This window comes from Cloeon dipterum, chromosome 1 (genome assembly GCF_949628265.1).
Source record: "Cloeon dipterum chromosome 1, ieCloDipt1.1, whole genome shotgun sequence".
Lineage (NCBI taxonomy): Eukaryota > Metazoa > Arthropoda > Insecta > Ephemeroptera > Baetidae > Cloeon > Cloeon dipterum.
The window spans coordinates 42,008,748-42,027,523 of NC_088786.1; the positions used below are offsets into that span (position 1 = coordinate 42,008,748).

The 18,776-nt window shown below is 38.7% G+C and overlaps 1 protein-coding gene and 2 long non-coding RNA genes across 4 annotated transcripts; 2 read left to right on the plus strand and 1 right to left on the minus strand.

Annotated features, from left to right (window-relative positions):
• The first annotated feature begins 859 nt into the window (after positions 1 to 859).
• LOC135936920 (uncharacterized) lies at positions 860 to 1,320 on the plus strand. The gene is made up of 3 exons (XR_010574406.1): positions 860 to 910; positions 963 to 1,080; positions 1,131 to 1,320. It is a non-coding gene; the product is annotated as an uncharacterized LOC135936920 (long non-coding RNA).
• A 3,565-nt stretch (positions 1,321 to 4,885) lies between these two features.
• Positions 4,886 to 5,526, plus strand: LOC135948505 (uncharacterized). The gene is made up of 3 exons (XR_010575828.1): positions 4,886 to 5,134; positions 5,186 to 5,288; positions 5,339 to 5,526. It is a non-coding gene; the product is annotated as an uncharacterized LOC135948505 (long non-coding RNA).
• A 7,594-nt stretch (positions 5,527 to 13,120) lies between these two features.
• Positions 13,121 to 17,942, minus strand: LOC135947824 (uncharacterized). 2 transcript variants are annotated; one of them, XM_065496779.1, is made up of 3 exons: positions 17,350 to 17,942; positions 16,954 to 17,086; positions 13,121 to 14,330 (listed from the first exon to the last, which is right to left on the minus strand). In XM_065496779.1, the coding sequence occupies exon 3, from the start codon at positions 14,080 to 14,082 to the stop codon at positions 13,522 to 13,524; it is 561 nt and encodes a 186-aa protein (XP_065352851.1). In that variant the 5' UTR covers positions 14,083 to 14,330; positions 16,954 to 17,086; positions 17,350 to 17,942; the 3' UTR covers positions 13,121 to 13,521. The 2 variants fall into 2 exon arrangements, with proteins under 2 accessions (XP_065352851.1, XP_065352850.1); XM_065496778.1 differs by having other exon boundaries at positions 16,954 to 17,091.
• Positions 17,943 to 18,776: the final 834 nt, after the last annotated feature.

Genomic DNA, 18,776 nt, shown 5'->3' on the forward strand with positions numbered 1-18,776 from the left:
TCATTTTAATTAAAAGTCCAATTGAATTCTTTTTTAAGTACATGCTATTTAACTATAATTCACGTTCCAATCTGGAAGAGCTAAAAGGTTTGTTAATTGTCATTGAAGAGAGTGAACGAATGGTCAACTAACGTTTTAAAATAAAAAGACTATCTCCGTTATGGAGAGTGGTACGAAGGATGTGGACGAATGTTTCTAAACTTCACTAAAAGCGCGGTAGATTATTTTAATTTTAAATATGTTTTGATCCCCTTACCCGAAATCTCAGGCTAACTGGACCGCAGCTCGGGATAAATGTTGCGAAATCGGCCTGACCCTAGCCACGATGGAGTCGGCTGGAAAATTGAATTGCTTTTCCAAACTCATCAACAGTGAGAAATTATTTTACTCTGGCATCTTCTAAACAATTAAAAATCCAGAGGGAAATGGCGACTTCTGGCTCTCTGGAACGGACCAGGGTTGCCCTTCAAAATTCCGGTGGTGCTCGAGAAACCGAGACTTTGTTCCCGCCGAAATCAAGTGGAAGGTTGGACATCCAAAGGCAGGTCTTGCCTGCGTTTATCTCGAGGTTAGAAACGGAACGGCACTGCTGGCAACAGCTGACTGCGCAGAGGAGAAAAATCCACTTTGTGAGGTTCGAAAAAAAGCCACTTCTCGAGTGGCCATGAAGATGGAATGCGCAGAAATCTGGGATGTGCCTTCAGGTTGAAACGAAAATTCGGCAGGGATTCTGATTTTAAATTAATTTTGATTCAGAACAAATTGACCTGCTTTTTAATGCCACTGCCTTCCTCTCGGCAAGCGTCTCGCAGAACCTGATGGTAAATGAAATTTCAACCTGGATTAAATAAAAAACAATTTAAAAATTTTTCAGTGCTTCATAAAATGCGTTGGGTCTGAAATGGGATTGGTTTGTTTTTTATTTATTTTTTGAACGCTTTACAGATTTTTTTAATTTATAGTTTGACTTTGGAAAGGCAATGAGCATGGAAGTTTTGCGGCAAATTGAGCTCGTAGCCCAGGAAAATCCTGTTTTGCTTGAACAGGCAATGGCTGCCTTTCTCCAGTGCAGCGCAATTAGTCTGACTTTTTTAATTCCACTTTAAGAACGATTTAATTGCTTTATTCAGAGTTCAATGACGACTGCACGACTGCCTACGAAATGTACAAGTGCTGCCAACAGAAGGTGCCTAGCGTGGTTACGGCAATAATTTATAATAATTATGATGATGCATCTGTCGTAAGAAAAATAATAATTTGAGCCTAATTAATTCTAAAATGAACTTGCTGTATTCCCCACCAATTGATTTAAAGCTGATGCCACCAATTCCTTGTGTTCCGGTGCGCCGAACTTGTTGGATTTCGAACACTTCATCTTGCATACAAAACGTAAATTATTAATTGTTGGTTTTCAGGATTTAAGATTTTCTTTAAATTATAGCAAACCGCAATCGACTTGATCAAAAATACTGGATATTGTAATTTATATCCACTGAAACTATTAGTTCTTCTGTTCCAATCGATTCCTTAGGGTCAAAATATATGGGATAATTTACATTTTGGTTAAAAAATGCGTTGTGGGAGCCAAAAGGAAACACGCGTTTTGCTTTTTGCGCCTCAGCAAAGTCTGCTCGCATGTCACAATAAATTTTTCGATCCAGAAATTTCTAAATCCCACCTATTTTGATCCTTAGGAATCAGTTGGAATATAAAAAAAATGTGGTTTTAGTGAGAATGTAACGATCTGAATAATTCTAATTTTACGTATCAACAATATAGACAAATCGGGATACTTACAGACTCTTAACAACAAGACATTTTATGTATCTTTTGGAGGCAAATTCATTGTAAATATTTTCACCAAGTTTGGCTATCGAAATTGACGCTCTTGCTATTTTAGACTCCATATGAAGCCTACACTCAGTGCTGCGAACTTGGAATGCGTCTCGTAGAACCTCAAACACTTGCGGATAGTAAATTTCTTGCATCATACTTTGGTATGCGTTATTCCATGTTATTTCCTTAAATATTAAATTAATAATAAACTTTTACAAATATACCAATTTGCATACATCGTTGATTCGAATATTTTAAACTTCACTGTCCATTAGGAAGATCAACGTACAAAAATATAAACCATCTTTTGTTTGACAAAGAAAAAAATACACCCAACGCAGCGTTAAGGAATCTTAATTTATTTAATTTATGCAGGTCTCACTAATGCCGTGATGTTGGGCGAGACAGAATTCATCAACCAGACGCACGAGGTTTGGTGTCGCAGCCGCACCGTTTTGACAGATGACATGTTCGATCCGCAATCAAGATACCAATGCATTCCGTCGCTCCTCGTACTCAGTGTATATCAGTTTACTAATGTTGCCATTGGGCTGCAAGTAATTGATCCCAAGACCAATCTTAGAACAGAAGTCACTGGAAATGTATACCCTGTCGCGTCTGAAGTGGCTATTAATTTTGAGCGGTTTCTCTGCGAGCTAATTTAGCAAAAATGGAATGTAACAAATATAGTCAAGATGAGCAGCTTGTTTTTTTTTCTTTTGTGGGTTACCACTTTTAGAGTTTTCTTTTTGTGAATGCAATTAGTTTTAGTTAATTGCAACATTTAACTATTTAAAATTCTTTGTTTTATCCTATCAGAAAGTTGATTTACGTTGTCGATTGTAGAAACTACATTTGGAACTAATAAAATAATGAAAAGTAGTATTTATCATTTTTATTTTAGTATAGTATATTTTGTGTATATCTATATAGACTTCCTAAGTTCTCAAGGGCCAGGAACACCCCACAGCGATGCTCGTGGGCACAAGGGGTGAGTTTGGGGAGGCTTTATCTTACCAAACTGAGTTTTAATTTGAAAAAATTAACATTAAAAACGAAAATTTGAAAAAAAACTCAAGCAAAAAGAGCAAATGGGAAATATGATTGGTATTTTCTTCAATTTCTTCCTAGATAGCAAAAATGCACGTTTAAGTAGAAATAATACAAGTTATATGAAATTCATTTGTGAAGGGAGACGCCTGGAATGTAGGTCTATGGTTGAGGTACATACCCGCGGCTCGCCTTCCCCATCCCCCAGCAGCATCGAGTTGTGAAATGGACTCACTATCAGATGCCGCTGCTATCGCTTGTATTTTGGTGACATCATCGGAAATGGCGGAGGAAGGCGAAGGCGAGCAGCTATTCTAGGGATTTTCCCTATGAGAAAAAATTTTAAAAGGGAAAAAATATTTTTTAGGCAGGTAAAAATTAATTATTTAATTCCAGGTGAAAATATCGCTGGTTTCTTGCAAAATCGGTTTCCTCATATCAATCTGCTCCAAAATTTATGTCATATCAAGGTGCAGAATAAAGAATGCCGCAGCACAGCTGCTTGCAGGGAGTCTTTCGATTTCACTCTGCAAAATATGCAACGTGCAACTCTCTACTGCCAAGCAGGTTGCGAACTTGTCCCTTTTCATTCAATTTAATTTTAATCTCGTGATTCTTGCATTTAAATCTCAATTAACAATTAATTCGTCTGATATCTGAGTAGATTGCTGAGTGTGCCTTTTGAATAATAAAACAAATCTCGCATCAAACTATGCTACCTATATGAGAGAATCGCACTCTCTTCTGTTCACCGCAACCGCTCGGTGAAATGTTCTAATTTTATTTTTCGCAACAATGCCATCCAGGCCCGGACTGGTAATACTGGTTTATTACGAAAAACTCACAAAACCTTTTTTCAATTTCATTCTTCATAATTAACATTGTCATTCGTTTTGTTAGAATTCCAAACAAAATCATATCAAAAGTGTCTGTGAATTCCTAAACAAAATTAGCCCTTTGGTTATTACGGTATGGTGTTGTTCCTGTCCGATAATTTTGTCTTCCTATTAAAACATGTACGTCGCAACCTAAAGAGCGCAGTTCACGAGACAACTCCTGGAATTTTTCTTGATTGGAACGTGGGTAATTGCGAGGAACGAAATACAAAATCTCAATCATATTCAATTTGGTCAAAATCTGGCGATTTCTAATCCGGTTCAAAAGTGCCTCTTTGTCACCCAGATCTAGTATGAGGTCAGTGCGGATGTAAATGTCTTGCAGATGAGGCGCAGAAAAGATTCTGAAAAGTTGCAAGGTGCTGTACCGTTTCACTTCTCCACCAATCCTGTAATTAAGAATCGAGTAAGTTCTAAATAATTTTAGATTCAAAAAATATATTTTACTCGTTTATCCAGGTGAAGCTTTTCAATTGACCAAAAGAAGCTATCGGATCTTCAAGACTCACACAGGAGTCGCGTAATGCAAGTGTTTCCAAATCATTGCAGTGTTCAAAAATATGTTTGAACGTGATCTCCAAATCTGGTCGTAAAAATTCGAGGGCAAGAGTTTTCAGAGTTCCTCCTACTCTGCGCAGGTTGCGCAGAAAACGGTTTCTCTCGCATTGCAAGTCAATTGATTCACAGGCGGAAATCTGAAATGTAATATTATTTTGAATAACTGCGCTACAGGTGGACAAAAAATTAATTACGTCCAGTTTCGTCAAACCTGACGGGATCAGGTCAAGGAAGTCATTCGAAAGAGTGACCTTTGCTTCTCGATGAGGTGGAGCATCGACTGTCTTCTTCAAAATTATTCGAATTTTTCTTGGATATTTCCATTCATCATACGCTTGGAAGTCGAACTTGGAGCCTAGGGTCTCCAGAATGTTCTTCATGGAATTAGTTGGTTTCATGTCGACCAAAATATTATTTGCTTCAATTGACTGCAAGTTGTGGCTTTCTCTGCAGACACGCACAAATCCCGAAAATTTGATGGAAACATCGTCTATGCTGACTTCCGTTAAATTTTCCATCTTCAAGAACAGGTCAGTGGCGAGTGTGATGTGAAGCAAGGGCACGGATTTGGAAGGTGGCTGCCGCAGAGAGAGACGCTGCCGTTTTAGAGGGATGTTGGAGGGGGCTAAAACTCTTTTGTTACTCAGGGGTGGCCAACCTATCGTCCCAATATTGTGGGGCGCCGGAAGGACGTGGACGGGAAACGGGGAGGAGCCTAAGCCAGGAGGAGAGACGACCTATAAAAGCCCGAATTTAGGCGGACAGAGGGGAATCGTGGTTCACGCGTATACCAAGTAAGTGTTAGACGCCGAAGTTAGTTTAGTGGCTGATTATTTGATCTGCAGGGCAGGCTGAGAGCGACTAATCTGCAGGTAACTGACCCTTTTGGTGGGCGCGCGTGGACTGGCCGAGGACGTCCGCTGTGGGGGCCCCGTCGAAGGCCATTTGGTAGGGCATTTCCATTCAGACAGGGACCCTCACTTAGAATTCCTTTTTAGGCTATCGGCGAGTGTTGGGTCTAGTCGCTGCTGGAAATTCGCCGGAGAAATCGGCGTAGCAGGGCGGACACGGGTTTGTGGTCGAGCGAAGAAGGGAAGATATTGGCGTGAAGGCTAATCTCCGAGTACCATCTATGTTTTTTCTGTGTGCTCTAAACTATGTAAATTAAAGATTATTTTTTGACTGATTGGTCCGCATATTAATTATCTCTGATATTTCCAATAAGAATTTTCGTCGAGGAATTTATTGAGGATTTCCTGGCTCGGAGGACCCACTCATAAAGGGAGAGTGTAGTTTTCGAATTCTTGAGAACATTATTGGGATTTTGAGTCAGTCTCGAAATTTATATTCTTCTTTACGCAACAAGTGGTTCTAGGTGTATTTTTTTGTACAACTTCCTGCTTGATTCTGTCCGTGGGTCCTCAATCTCGAGCTTTTTCAAGTTCGGAGCAAAATCAACCAGGTATTGGAGGAACTAAAACCAATTGATATAACATTAATTATGTTTCGACAACACGGCTCTATTTTTTACCTCTTCCATTGAAACGCAAGCTTCAGTAAAACCTCCAGATTTTCCCTGCAAGTAGAAAATGCTTGCAAAATCTTTGGTTGAAAAATGTTCAGTGGTCCTGTGCTGGTCAAGGTATGGAAGAGCAGCCCAAACTTGCTCTTCTCCAATTTCTTCCTTCCTTTCCATTAATTCGTCAAACAAAATTTTGCGCATGGGAGGAGCTAGAATTTGTGAAATATGAAATAAAGTTCAAATATATTTGATGATTTTGCAGTACAAATTTTTTTCTTAAAGAGGTCTCTGCTGTAGCCTCTAATATTTTCTAAGATAGTGTTGATCACCGACTTTTGCAGGGGTAAAAGAGCAGGGATGAACCTCAACACTTTGTTTCCTGAGTCGTTTTGAGTCATCTGGAAAAATAAATGGGATTCAATTTTGAAAACCGATAGCGTTTATATAATTCTAAAAATTCAACGTAATAAAACCAATATTTCTTAGTAATCCCCTAAATTCCCTTAAGTTGGAAAATTTCATACGGACTCTTAAGTTTCGAAGAGAAATTATCTGGGGACTTTAAAAATTAAAATAACAAATTAGAATAGTGGATTTATTTTTTATTTTCTGCCTATTGATCAATAAATTTACTTTTCAGGTCTACCTTTGTCTTTTTTTAGTTCTATAATTTGATTTTTAAGTAATATTTAACCAACAATGGAATAATTCTGTTAAAGTTTCGGAAAAGCTAAATATTTCAGCTTTCAAACGTCTCATCGACCGCGTGGTAAAAAAAATTAGTGAATACTTGTATTAATTTGGCTAATCTTTGACGCCTCAGGAACCCGGATAAACGTTTAAATTAATTGACGAGGCTTCTAATTTTTTTTTCTTAAAATACCTAACTCACCTTAAATTTTGTTGGAATCGTGAAATTTGAAAACGAAATAGCGGACACGCGCGCGACCATCAGCGAGGAGAACTGATGTAAACAAATCTTCTAGTTACATCATGGTGGCGCTGGCGAGCATGGGAGCTAGGGATGCCAACTGATTTTACTTTAATATACTATTTTACCGAGTGTTCTTTTCTAGATACTAGAATTTTATTGAGTTCTTGGGAATTAAATTACATTTAGTAGGTTTTCAGGTCCAACACGATCCTAACCCTATTGATTTTGAAACACCTTTGCGATAATTCTCCCATGTGGAAGTTGGGATCAGCCGGAAATTTCCGTTTGATTACCTGTTCGTAAGAGCGGGTAAATTCAAAACCCGACATCTCCTAATAAACAATTTAAGTTACTAATAAACACTCCTACCGCAAATTCCTTGGTGACTGTCTGCAGGACGCTAGATATGCAGCAGCTTTTGTTGATCCCCACAAAATTGAGCCACGCAGAAGTACGTGGTTCACGTGGTGTTTTTACAGATCCGAATGTCGCCGCATCTATTTTCTTTACGTCTCTGCAGCAGCGACTTAAACGTTTTCCCCAAATTTAATTTAAAAAGTCAACGCTCGTCACCTCTTTGCGTCCTTTTTGGGCGAAGATGTGATCATTCTGTTAAGACTTGAATTTCCCCAAACAAAATATGAGTGCAATAAATGAATTGTGTATTTATTTTCGAGCTTTCCCACGAAAGACGACTTTTTTAATATTTTTTACGCTATTCTATCCCTTGCTCTTTCCCCTCCGGCAGTGGCGGTGACTCGAGTCAACGACTAAACTGAAACCCATTTGGCAATCAGGGTTAGCCAGTGCCCGGCTTCTAAGCGACGCATTGCGGCCAGTCGAAGCTAGAGTAGCAAATTATAGTGGAAGCTCCCTTTGCAACAGAGGAAGTGGCCCTTCAGAGTGGGCTGGGTTCCTACTGTGCGGCCTGTCGCGTCCATGTTATCCGTTCGCGGTTATTTACTGGGACCAGGGTGTCAGCATTGTTTCTAGTACAGAGCATTCACATACAAATGCCCTCGTTTCAAATAACGAACTAAAAGAGATTAAAAAATTAGTCCATGCTGCGGCTGAGAGGAACCTTTATTTTCTTTTATATTCCTATTTTATCAACCTGAATGCAGCGAACCTTATTCCCTCTTCTCCTGACCTTTGTTTAATGTGTCCCCTCCCTGCACTAGAAGAGTTAGAAGGCAGGCTGTTGTATAGGAAATATAGGACGTATTTTAATTTAAACCCCAAGTGCCAACAATTAGGAATAGTTTGTATTTTCCCTAGATCTTTCGTAGTTTCTTTCATGATAATAATACTTGGGATTAACAAGTCACGTATGCATGGCTCCTCTTTTGGCAGTGTTTTGGGGACCAAGGACGCAACCATCCACCCACTTGAGAAAGATTTGGTTAGCGTCTGGCTTCCATCGTCGTGTCCCGACGAACCCAAGTTAACATGCATTAATTATAAAAGTTAGCAAACACGCTGCCGCCCAAAGGGAGTGCGGCTAGCGGTCACGAAAAGGCAAGCCGATTCCGGACAGCACTATCTAGGAGTGCTGACCGGCGTAACGTTTTCAGAAAACCAAATCTCTAGACCAGTTAGTGCGTTGCAATAGTAAATTTGATAGTCAAATATTTTATATTAATTCGAACGCAATTAAAAATTAAGGTCATCCTTGATCTGCGTTTCTCACAGTTCTTGAATGAATAATCTCCAATAATGTTTAAGAATATCACGTAAATAATTGGAAGCCACTCATCAAGGAGAAAATGACAAGATGGCCACACTCGGGCCTAAAAAGATTTTAAGAAATCATCTGGAACTCAGCAGCAGAGGGGCTCGTGACGTCAAGAATCCATAACAAAGAAAAAGACTTCCCAAATTAAATATTCCATAACAACTCGGTCCTTGCGGACCGTAATATAAAAAACGTTTCTCCGCAATAAATAAACGTTGAATGGACCTGATAGCGGGGCAATTTGTCCCGGCAACCCAAAAATCTGCACAAAAAGTATTTTTTTTTATAAATTCACCTGACGTGTAATTTATTTTATACTTCCCATCGTTGGCAGTGTTTCTCTTGTAGTTCTTCATCCATTTGTTATTCTTCCTGAAAGGTCCGACCTTCAAAACTACTTTTACTGCCGGCTTGAACAAAATTTTGTCACAAGCTTCCGTTTTGTCTTGAGCTGAAATAAGTTTGCCACGTACTTGATTTGCCGTCCTCTTCGGCCAACAACTTCTTTCGCAGTTCCGAGTTCTTGAGCGTTAGGAGGACGAAGAGGATAATTGAACTAAGAAACTTAAATTTAGTTCTACCCAACACTCCATCTTAATCTCACTGACTTCACTACAAATATGCTCGCTAGATGACACGCCAGTCACTATATCAATTTATTTCCATAGAAAAAATGGTCGCAATTTAAATCAAATATGAATTTTCCGTTTAACGAAATGAAATTGGGAATTTTTCTTTGAGTGTAATGAATTTTTAACAAAAACTAAGATTATTTTGTTTCTGTTTTATTCATCATTATAAACATTGTTATTCGCATTATCCTAATATTAGAATTTTAACTAAATCAAAACAAAATTGTCTTTGTACAACCTACACAAGCATAGCCTATTATTCTATTTACGGTATGGTTCAGAGTCTGTTTAATACTTCTCGTCTAGTAACAGATACGTTTACATGACATCCTACAGAGCGGAGTTCACGAGCCAACTCGTGCAATTCTTCTTCATTGGAATGTGGGTAATCGGGAACTACGAAATGATCTATCTTTATCTTAGTCAATTTGGTCAAAATCTCTCGATTTCTAATCCTGTTGAGAAGTGACCCTATGTCACCAAGATCTAATATGCTGCGAGAGAAGATAGAAATTTCTTGCAGAAGAGGCGCAGAAAAAATTCTGTGAAGTACTACGTTGCTATAATCTGCTGCTACTCTGCGTAACCTGTAAATAAATAATCCGGTTAGATTTGTATTGTTTAGTTTAAAAATATATATTTTACGGGTTTCTCCAGGTAAAGCTTTTCAGTTGACCAAAAGAAGCAATCGGATCATCAAGACTCACAAAAGACATGCTTAATTTAAGAGTTTCCAGCTCATGGCAGTGTTCAAAGATATCATTGAGCGTGATATTCAATTGTGGCCTTAAGTCTTCGATGATTAGAGTTTTTAGAGTTCCTCCTACTCGGCGCAGGTTGCGCAGGAAACAGTTTCTCTCGCTTTGACAGTCACCTCTTTTCCAGGCATTTATCTGTAATATAATTTAACATTTTACTGATTATCTGCATAACAGCTGTGGAAATATATTACCGTCAGTTCCATCAAACCAATCGGGATCAGGTCAAAGAAGTCATTGAAAAGAGATACCGTTGCTTCTCGATGAGGTGTAGCATCGATTGACTTCCTCAAAAATATTGCAAAATATCTTGGAAAATACAGTCCACAGTACTTTCGGTAGTCAAATTTCGAGGCGAAGGTCTCCAGAATGTTCTTCATGGAGTTAGTTGGTTCCATGTCGACCAGAATATTATTTGCTTGAATGGACTGCATTTTACGGCTTTCTGTGCAGACTCGCACAAATTCCGTAAATTTGATGTACACTCCGTTAAAGCTGACTTGAGTTAAGTTTTCCATCTTTAAGAGAAGATCAGTGGCAGCTGGCTGTAGCAGTATTTTTTCTAACATCATCACTTCGGAGTATTGGTATGCCATCGTTGGGTCCTCAATCTCGAGCTCTTTCAAGTTCGGAACAAATTCAACCAGGTATTGGAGGAACTAAAAGCAAAAGCAATATTTTTAATTAAGTTTCTGCAACATGGCTCTATTTTTTACCTCTTCCATTGAAACGGAAGCTTCAGTAAAACCTCCAGATTCGTACTCCAAGCGGAAAAAGCTAGCAAAATCCTTGGTTGAAAAGCGTTCAGTCGTCTTGTGCTGGTCAAGGTATGGAAGAGCAGCCCAAACTTGCTCTTCACCAATTTCTTTTTTCCTTTCCATTGCTTGGTCAAACACAATTTTGCGCATGGGAGGAGCTAGAATAAGTTAAATATTAAATAATGTTCAAATATGTGATGATTTTGCAGTACAAATTTTTTTCTTCAAAAGGTCTTTGTAGCCTGCGATATTTTCTACGATCGTGTTGATCGTCGATTCTTGCAGGGAAAGAAGAGAAGGGATGAACCTCACCACTTTAATTTTTGCATCATTACGATCCATCTGGAAAAATAATTGGCATTTAGATTAGAAAATTTAGCATGTTTAAATGAATAAGCAAGTTATACAAATTTCTATCATTTTTTTTCACATTTCCCGTTTTCTTTAAATTTTGAGAATTTAATACGGTCGAACTCTTTAGTTTTGAAGCGAAATTGTTAAGGATAATTGAGAATTATAAAAACATAATTTTTTGTTTTATTTATACTTAAAATATTTATTGTTTTTGTCTCAGTTTGCCCATTTTTCAGCGTAAGAATAAGTTATTTTTAATGGAATATCAAACCTACATAGTGAAAAAGACACGAAAAGGCAAAAAATGTCAGCTTTCGAACGGCGTGGCTTAAAAGTCGTGAATATTTTGATTTAATCGGCCGATATTTGAGGCCACGGGAACCCGGATACCCATTTAAAGTACTTAAGCAAGGGTTCTTTGAGGTATTTTTTTCTATGTGTGTTCATAACTCACCTTAAATCTTGTTGGAATCGCGAAATTTGATAGCAAAACTGCGGAGAAGTGGACGAGCCTGCGATCGCGAGAACGAGATGTAAACAAATCCTCTAGTTACGGCTTGCTGGCGCTGGCGAGTGTTGCAGCTAGGGATGCCAGCTGTTTTTGCTTAAAATATTAATTCTCTGAGTGTTCTGTGCTTATAACGGGCAATTTATTGTCAAATCCGGGGAATTTAATTACATTCGGCACTTATTAATGCCCAACAGGATCATAACCTTAATGATTATGAGACACCTTTTCGTTAATTCTCACATGTGGCAACCCCAGCAGAAGATGGGATCAGCTGGGAAGTTTCCATTTGTTTACCTGTGAGTTTTAGAGCGGGTAAATTCAAAACCCATCTTTTCTCTTTACACAATTCAATTTACTCTAAAAATTGCCACCGCAATTTCTTAGGTGACTGTCTCACATACAAAAAATGCCTTTTTACAAAGAAGAAACTAAAAGAGATAAAAAATTTAGTCCATGCTGTTGCTGAGAGGAAACAATTTATCTTTTTTTTCACTTTATATCATCCTGAAGGCAACGCAACTTTGTCACTTCTCTTGATCTTTGTTTAAACTTCCCACTCTCTGCCCTCGAAGGGTGAGGAAGCAGGCAATTTTAAGGGGACTTATAGGAAGTAGGACGAATTTTAATAAACCCCAAGTGCAAATAATTATGAGTAGTTTGTATTTTCCTCAGATCTTTCGTAATTTAATTTAAGTTTGAAGACTTGGGATTTACCCCAGGTGCCATTCTCCGTGGATTCCCGGGGGATCCTCCTAGAACGAGCGAGGGGATTCCCCCGAGAATTGGCGAACTCCTTAAACAAGTGAAATTTGCCCATTGATGCGATGAAACACACTTATGTCGGTCTATATGTTCATAAAATGATGATTTTAGATCCCACACCCCACTTTTTCACCCTAATTTGGGAAATAAATCGACTTAGAATGAGCGAGGGGGATCCCCAGAGAACGATCCCCTTCGATCTCATTCCACCTCATAAAAATCACTCAGAAATGTCATGATATGAAGCCAAAAGCGAAATAACTTAATATTTATTGGTCTTGTCACGCATTTCAGTCATAAAACTTACTAATTAGTTAATTAGGAGAGGTTAATTAAAGCCATTTAGATCTGTTTTTTCAATTTGCCGCGCAACGTCTTCAGCCGGTCGAGCCGGTTCATTGGCAACACCGCTCCCCTCCACGCCGAACGGCTGATCGCAATCACCTCGCCCACAATCCCACAAACAATGATAGAAGCTGATCAGATGTTTTTATTTTTGATTTTTTCTTGTTATAATTGGTAAAAGATATTTCTCGTCTTGTGTAAACAAAACCGAGGATGATGCGGAATAAAGTGACGAGGTGGTGGAAGAGGAATAAAGCGCATATTCAAGGTTTTTCTGGTTTTTTCCTGTCCTTTTTCCTGTCCTGTTCCTATTCGAATATGTTGGCCTGTCTGCTCGGTCAGCTTATATTCCTGCTTTTTCTGATTTTATTTTTTTGATTTTTAATTTTTATTTAATTAAATTCCATTAATTACAATATGGTCCTTGCACTTTATAAATATATATAGTAACAACACTGCTATCACAGGGATATCAGATTATATATTTATAATTATGATTTTTGTGAAATGTTTTTGGACATCGTAAAACAGTATTTTAAGTCTATATTATCATATCTTCAAATTTATTTTTTGATATAAACGTGATTTATATAGACCAAGATTGAAATTGTTCTGAAACAAAATTCCCGTTATGTCCTGTTCCTGAAAATAATTTCTTGTCCTGCCGGAATTCCAGGGAAAAGCAGGAATTCCTGTTTCAATTTCTTGTATTCTTGGAATCCGGTCAACAGAGGAGCATGCAGAGGATCATATGGTTAAAAAAGGAGCAGCCATATTAATTTTTAGAAAATTGCTATATATTTGCGAAATAATTTATTTCGTGCACGAAAAGAAATATAAACACTATTTTCAAATTTTTATTTTATTTTATCAATATTCAGTCAAACTATTGCTAAAGTAACTGCACAGTTTGGTCCACACTATGCTGCATGATGTGGACCACTTCAAGGGAGAGGGCGAGGAGCTCAGTGATGAGTCTGTGCCGCTCAAGCGAGTAGACGACGTCAATCCAGAGGATGTCACCGCAAGAAAGCTCGTGCAGCTCTGGAAATAGCGGCTGCAGCGTTTCCTCCTGATAGCAGAGGTAGAGCTTGTCCTCTGCTCGTCACCACCACACAGCAGCCACACAATCTCGCAGCTGGCTGGTAGCGGTGTTTGGAACAGGTGGTACGGTGCGAACAACAGCTCGAGCGAGAAGCAGTTCTGGGCAACGCTTTTGAGCAGAGATCCGCCCGCCACGCCCAATTGGAGCAGAAAAGAGGCTAGGCTAGGCGGAACTTTGCCGGCCAACGCTGGCTTGACGCTCGTGATGCCATCCACCAGGTCGTCAGCCTGCGCATCGAACGCGTCGAGGGCGATGATCTCGGCGCCGTTTGGGATGTAGGTGATCAAGGCCTGACACAGCTGGTCGGGCAGGCTCTGCAGATCCATCGAGAACACCTTGCTGCTCGAGATGGCGTAGAAGAACGGTCAGCGTCAGCAGCAGCCCGAGGATCAAGGTGGCCACAATGCATCCAACCAGTACGAAGGCTGCGACCAGAAGACACACATCCAGGCCCAGCCAGTGCACAGAGATGTCAAGGCCATGGGTCACTGGGTCTTTCTTGCTCACGCGGTTGAACCCGATGTTGAGCGTCGAGAAGATCTTTCAGTAGAAGTAGCCCCGCAGGTTGAAGTACCTAAAATCAAGCCATTAATGAAGAGAACACGTCAAAATGAGGGTCTTAAAATGACTAAAAAGAAATAATTGCACGTGGATGAAGTATAAGAAAAATAAAATCTAAATATATAAATGCCGGATCCTTTTTCTTACATTCTGAGGTTAAAAACAAACTGCCGTTTTAATATTTTCCTTCGAAAGAGTTGCCAGATATGAAGTAGATAGATTGTTATATTTACTGAGCATAAAAACAACGTTAAAAATATTATTTCAGATATTGAGAATGATTAGAAGGTGCAATTGTGTTTGATATCTGAAAAAACTTTTTAATTTATTTTCCAGGCCTTTTGCATCTGCTTCTTGTGAGCAGTTCTCTGCAAATTTGGATGTCGCCATTTTTTCATTGATATTTTAGGTGACAATAATTATATTGCTTGTTAATAGATAGTGAAATTCCAAATTCAAAGCTCGAAAATAAAGGCGTTCCCAACTTTTCGGCATGTCAAAAATACCCGGAAATTGAATTCTATAATTGAAAGGTAGACTTAACTCTTGACTAGGTTGAGATATCACCTTGAAATTTTCACTGACCAACCTAGTTTTCGATCCCGAAAATCTTTTGCATTTCTAAAAAATCGCAGGTCAAAGGTCAAGGTCACCTTTCGTGACCTTCTTTGAAAATTCAAAACTATAGCATGATAGTCCTCTTCGATTTTTTTGGGTTAAAGACTGAAATGTAGCCTGTAAAATTTTGCACAAGCACACCAAGTTTCATAGATTCAATCGCAATAGTTTTTCTGCAATTCGAATTAAATAAATAAAAACCGGCTTAACGCCGCTCGGCCACGGCTGTCCTGTCAGCAGCGAGTTCGCCTCTTTTTCTTAAGAGTATATTCATATATATATTTCGCATTTGCTTAGAACCACCAGGGTAGACCTATGAAGGTCGAAATCGACCTTCAGGGCCTGTCCCTGACGTGACCCTGACATCAAAAAATTCGAAAATTTCCAATTTCATCGATTTTGGTGTCCTTTAATAGGTTTTCACCTCCGTAGAGCTCAAATATAAAGCAGAAACTACCGAATGACATTCCTTAAACCGGTTCTTTAATAATTGTGGTAGCTATTAATCCTGGCGTGATGTCACAAAATTATTAGAATTTTGAAATCTTTTATTTATGAATAAATACTTGTTTTGTACACATGAAGTTCATATTTCCTGTTGAAACTAGATAATCTTATTTTTACAATGTAAAAAATAATGACTATAAAATGCAATAACAATTAGGCTACTGTTACAAATTAAAACTTTTTGTTCCCTAATTTTTTAGGTATTTTTTTAAATACTCTTTGTTATTGGAATCAAATTTTTTTGCATTGCAACAACATCGTTAGTTTTCAGCACGAAATATAAACTTCAGGTCTGTATTTCTTCTTAAATTAAAGATTTCAAAATTTTAATAGTGTTTTGACATCACGCGAAGATTAATAGCTACCACAATTATATAAGGACCGGTTTCAGGAATGTCACTTGGTAGTTTCTGCTTTATATGTGAGCTCTGCATTGGGGAAAACCAACAAAAAGACACCAAGATCGATGAAATTGGGAATTTTCGAATTTTTTGATGTCAGGGTCACGTCAGGGACAGGCCCTAAAGGTCGATTTCGACCTTCATAGGTCCACCTTAGGCCTCCTTGGTGTTTGTAAGCAAATTAAATGCGAAAAAATATATACTTTATGAGAGAGAGAGAGAGGCGAACTCGCTGCCCAAAGGCGATTATTATGCGAGCTCAAGCGGCCTCGAGCCGGTTTTTTAACATCCAATTCGAATTGCAGCAAAACAATCGCCGAAACAATAAAACTTGTAATGTAGTGCTTGTGCAGAATTTCAGGTGCTAAATTTCAGTCTTGAACCCCACAAAAAATTGAAGGGGGAAATCTATCCTTAATTTTGAATTTCCGAAAAAAGGTCGCAAAAGGAGACCTTGACCTTCGACCTACCATTTTTTTTTGCAAATTGAAAAGTTGTTCAGAATCGAATACTAGATTGGGCAGTGAAAATTTCAAGGTGATAACATAACGCAGTAAAGAGTTACAGTTTAGAATTTGATTTTGGGGGAATTTTAAAATACTGAAATAAATAGGGAATTCCCGAACTTCAAACTTGGAATTTATCCATTTAGGAAGAAGTACTTTTAGCAAATATAATTAATTGTCACCTAACAATTTCAACTTTCAAAACAAAAAGTGGCGAGAAATCGTCCTCCAAATTCCCGGAGAACTGCTCTCAATCAAAATTAGTTTTTCTTGATGATGGGTTATTTTTCTAAGATTTCAAATATTTTTAACGTTCATAACGCAAAATATTTTGGTTTAATCATGCTCAGATCTTATTGAATTTTAAACTTTTAATATTTCAAATCATTTTTTAATTTTCGCAGAAAATAATTCAATCTAGCAATTTTTGCAACCTGCTCTTTGACTGTCAAATATTGTCATCTCATTATTAATAACAAGGCTTAATTTAAATAAGGGGCAACAACAAAATACGAAAAATGGAATTCCAAAAAGAAAAAATATTAAAATATATCAGAGGGCATACTTGTCTTGCGCCCTTCAGGCTGGTTTATCTCAAACTCACCTCCGCTTGCACGAAAGACCTCTCTGTGATCCAAAGAACTGCAGCGATTTCATATGTTCCTCTCCAACCCATATCCCATCATCAAGCTCTTGGGTGAACAGTACGCTTTTAATGTTCTAATGAAGCTGCCCAGCTGTTCTGTGACAAAATTAAAAGCTTTAATTTATTTTTCATGATTTATAGCAGAATTTTTCGAGACTCACACTTTTCGCCAAACTCACATTACCCGCTTGGATATTGATTCTTCCCATCAGAGCGAGAAGTATGTGAGTGATAGGAAAAGCGTGAGTCATCCCATCAATTTAAAGCAATGATAATTGGAAAATAGTAAGTTACTACATAATCAATTCGTATAATATGTATGTACTCGTAAAAATGAAATGGATAAAATCGCACCTTGCGTGGATGTTGAACAGCTGCGTGTAGTCCGAACGATACTTTGGCACCTAATAAAGGTTTAAGGACGAAGGCCGATACGCTTTTCCAAGATAAATTAGCAGAAAATCAACAGAATTCACGACAAACATATTATAAACACCCGACCGGCGAGCTCGCCATTTGTTATGCTCCGTCGCGAACAGGTGATGAGCGGTGTTGCCACGCATGCCCGGCAGAAACTTGGCGCGAAAGTTTAGCCGGCTGATAATGATGAAGTTTATTCGGCCGCCGAACGCATTCGGCAGTGAGAGGGTTAATTTTATCAATTAATTATGACATGAAGAGTTGTCTGGAGGCATATTTAATGTAAATATCTGGATTTTTTCGTGGTGGAAAGTTGTGGCTGGGTCCACCGCGAGGTGGATCCTCCTAGAATGATCTCTCTTCAATTTTCGCTCTATATACCCACTTTTATCGTCATTTTCGGTATCCAAGTTACAAATAGAATAGCTCTAAGCAATATTAATTAACTTCGCGTGACTTTTACGTTAGAAAATTCAACTTCTAAAACGGTGGACGCATCCCCCGGGATTCCCCCGGTGGATCCACGGAGAATGGCACCTGGGGTACAAGTCACGTAATGCTCCTTTTTTGCCACTGTCCTTCAGACAGAGCTTTGGGAACAGAGGATGCAACAATTTCCCCATCTGAGATGGATTTGGTTGTTGTCCGGCTTGCGACGTCGTGTCCCGACGAACCCAAGTTAACTTTTACTAAAGTTAGCAAATACGCTGCCTCCCCAGAAGAGAGTGCGGCCAGCGGTCGCGAAAGGCAGGCCGATTCCGGACAGCTTCAGGAGCGCCGACCGGCGTAACAGTATAATAAAACCGAAACTCTAGACTGGTTCATGCGATGCAATAAAATATATTCGATAATTAAATATTTTCTATTAATTCGCACAAAATGAAGTCATCCTTGATTGTGTTTCTGAGTTCTGGAATAATAAATCTTCAACGTTTCAGGATTTCCCGTAAATAAATGAAAGCTACACCCATCGGAGAAGTTGAAAAGATGGCCGCACTTAGGCCTAAAACAATTTAAAGGAATCAGCTGGAACTCACCAACTGTTGTTTGGCACGTCAGGGATCCGTAGCAAATGAGACTTTTACCACATTAAAAAATTCATAATAATTCGGCTCCTGTGAACCGTAGGGTATAAATATTTCTCTGTTGGAATCCTGCTGCAATTAAACGTTTAATTAACCTGAAAGCGGGGCTCGTCCATCCCCTGTCCATCTGTCTGATCCTTTTTAATCTCATCGCTGTCGGTGTTTCGCTTGTTATTCTTCCCGAAAGGTCCGACCTTCAAAACTACTTTTGCTGCCGGCTTGAACAAACCTTTGTCACAAGCTTCCGCTTCGTCTTGAGTATATAAGTTTGCCACG